We start from the raw sequence: 3414 nt of genomic DNA, 5'->3' as shown, positions 1-3414 counted from the left end.
GGGTGACCAAGCTGGAAAAATAGAAAATAACCTAAAGTTAAACGATACCTTCATCTTAAAAATGATAAAAAGATAAATGTAAATGAGTTACTTAAAATAAATTAAACTTCGAATTAATTGTTATTACTTTGATGTGTAAAATAGCTTATTACTGACTTGATCGTAAATCAAACTTCTTAGTACATGCAGGATTTATTCTTATTCCGAAAAATATATATAAATGTCACGAGCTAAGAGATGTTTATAAGCGAACTCTTTAAGAAAATGGCGCAGAGACTAAAAAAATTCGTATTTCATATTATATCCTCAACTACGATCTTCAGAATGGAAGATAACGATAAGAAAAAAAAAAGGAAGCAACCGCCAAAATGTGTTTATCGTTTATAAAAAGCCTAAGGACATGGGTTGTACTGTGTGTTTTACAGACTTGCCTGTGTTGGAAATTACCGCCACCTAACGGTTGCGTAGGAGAATATATCTGTAAAACTAGAGTTTAAGAGTTCAGATTCCGCTTGCGCACGTACACGGTCTGGCGGATACAGATAACAACATCCACTTTTTGCGTGCGTGTTAAGTCTACTTTCTTATTTCCATAATATATCTGTCATTGTATTGAAATTTAAAAATGAAATAAAATCAGATTATCGAAAACAAAACAGGATAACTTCGAACCTAGGTGAGCAGTGTTCTACTAAACACGTTAGTTACGGAAACCATGTGTTGGCGAAAAAAGTGTAATGCCCATCTGCTGATGTTGGCAGTATGGTTAAGCCTAGATGTCATTTCTCACGTGGTAGCCGTCGTAGATGATACAGAAATTGCTTTTATGCCTTGGGATCAAGCTAACGAAGCTTTTTTAGACGACAATACATTTTTATATCAAACATTTGGAGATTCCGGCCGGTTTCATACAGAACCGTAAGTACGACGTGCCTAGCGGTTAAGCCATATTTAAAGATTAAGGTTTTACTTTTACTTTTAGAGCAGCTTGGAAGTAACCTTTAGGTTATTATTACCTAAGCCTAAGAGTAAACTAAGACTAAAAGTAAAAGTATCTGCTGTTTGCAGCGGAACACCTTTAGTATATTTTACAAAGAAAATATAAGTGTAATTTGTGGCAGTCAGTAGCATAGGCGACACTTGCAATAAAAATATTAATAATTAAAAGAAAACTTAATTATGATTAATATATCGGATTTATACATCTTTAGCTCAAAGTTTCGACGCCCATTCTGTACAGTGTACAGCACACTAACCAAGACTAACCAACCAAAATGCACCAAGTTGTTTTCTTTTAGTTTTAGCTGCCTTACAGCTATTTTAATACTCTGTAGTTCGGACTCGAACACAAACATTAATTATTCCACGATATATGGATAATAATTATTATTATCATTATACATGTATAAATATATTGTACTTGTAGTGTTTATTGTAGCACAAGACGGTATATTGTGTGCCCGCTACCTACTAAATTAAGATGAAGATGTAATCTTTTTCAAAGTTGTGTTGTTTTTTTTAGAGTTTCCAGTTTGGACGAACGTTCACTTATGAAAACATAACAATTAATAAAATTTTATAAATCTAAACAATCTAATTGGATGTTTATGAACATATGGATAAGTTACACAACCTGTTTATTAAAATTTGGAGGCAGGTTTCAGGAAAACGTGAAATTAACAAAGCTATATTTTTAAAAGGTAAGCAATAAAACTGTTTGAGTTGGGCTACAAGATCTTCAAAACTGCATGGTTGTATTTCTTTAGTTATTTAATTATTAAATTTTAAAATAGGAAAGGTTCTTTTAGACCACCCTGTACTTTTAAAGTCACGTAACTTCCAGGTATTCTCTTGCTGAGAATAAGAATTATGTACTGGCGCTACATAACACTTGGAATCGTGTAATCGGAAGGAAATCGAGATTAAACTTGTTTTACATACATTTACTTCGCTGTCGGCACACGCACACATCTGTTAGATAAATCAATGTAATGACAGATAATGAGGCGAAGAAAAATACCTAATACCTAACAACAATGATCAAATGCTTCAGACGGGATTCTGGAAAAGAAAAGCACGAGAGAAGGAAGGAACTTGTACAGACATAAGGTTTTTTTGTGTGATAAAAGTGTGCTAGTATGTGTAACATTTCTTACCTATTTCTTTACAGATCAATTCTGTGTCAGCCTCCTTTAATAACGATAATAAATAACGATCGTACAGTTTAATTGCACCTTATAGAGGGGTGAAACCAGGACTTTAGTAGCACTGCCTATAAATATGAGCTGCTCTTCTGGTTCCATCACTTCGTATGTTTTTAGTTTTGTACCTAAGTATGAGCTGCTCTTCTGGTTCCATCACTTCGTATGTCTTTAGTTTTGTACCTAAGTATGAGCTGCTCTTCTGGTTCCATCACTTCGTATGTCTTTAGTTTTGTACCTAAGTATGAGCTGCTCTTCTGGTTCCATCACTTCCTATGTCTTTAGTTTTGTACCTTAGTATGAGCTGCTCTTCTGGTTCCATCATTTCGTATGTCTTTAGTTTTGTACCTAAGTATGAGCTGCTCTTCTGGTTCCATCACTTCCTATGTCTTTAGTTTTGTACCTAAGTATGAGCTGCTCTTCTGGTTCCACCACTTCGTATGTCTTATTCTTATATTTTACTTGTTTTCTATGTACTACAGGAAGCTTCTAGAAGTTGCGTCGTCATTATGTCACGAAAAGCTTCCTCTATCAAACAAACATCTAAATTAAAATGTTAAAAACAGAGATTACAGCAATATGTACATATCAATATTTAACTATCATTTACCAGTTTTCGTTTTGTTGTTATGATCTTATCGAATAATCTTTGTGTAACACAAGTTAAAGTTAAAGGTAATCTTTCTACTTCACCTTACAGATAGTAATTATTTCAAGTCGGTCTGTATTGATTGTCATCCTAGCCATGCAAAACTGCAAATGATATAAAAAAAAGAGAAAATAATTAAAATTTTGATCTCATTATTTAATGTAGTAGCTACTAACCTTTGTTCCTAACTGGTCCAGGTCGTCCGCACCAAATTCAAAGAAAAAGAAAAAAAAGAAGTACTTTATAAGTTGTACGTGTGTTGATAATAAGTTAAAACTGTTTTCTTTATAATTCGTTGCAAAATAACTTTCACTCCAAAACAGGCTAAGATATATTGTTATAAACTATATTTTTAATGTTTTAACTAGATGTTTGCTAGAGGGAGCTGGTGTCCATAATGATGACGTTAAGCTAGGCCTAGAAAGCTTTAAAGATTTGATATCTGGTTTTTCTAGTGCATTTAAGGGTTGAGTATAAATACGGGGCCAGAGAAGCATTGAAGATAATTGAAGGATAGTTAAGAGATACGGGGCCAGAGAAGCATTGAAGATAATTGAAGGATAG

The 3414-nt window shown here is 33.5% G+C and overlaps 1 protein-coding gene across 1 annotated transcript in view; it reads left to right on the top strand.

Moving 5' to 3' along the window:
• Window positions 1-523: 523 nt before the first annotated feature.
• LOC111088262 overlaps window positions 524-3414 on the top strand; it is a gene marked incomplete at its 3' end in the record, with an annotated part of 34046 nt that continues 31155 nt past the window's right edge. Inside the window, exon 1 of the mRNA XM_022397848.1 lies at window positions 524-918. Coding sequence (XP_022253556.1) covers window positions 716-918 — 203 coding nt within the window. The remainder of the gene's footprint in view (window positions 919-3414) is intronic.

Source organism: Limulus polyphemus, unplaced genomic scaffold, assembly GCF_000517525.1.
Source record: "Limulus polyphemus unplaced genomic scaffold, Limulus_polyphemus-2.1.2 Scaffold3438, whole genome shotgun sequence".
NCBI classification, from domain to species: Eukaryota; Metazoa; Arthropoda; class Merostomata; order Xiphosura; family Limulidae; genus Limulus; species Limulus polyphemus.
The sequence above is the reverse complement of the archived record's forward strand: the minus strand, read 5'-3'. Positions and strand labels throughout refer to the sequence as shown.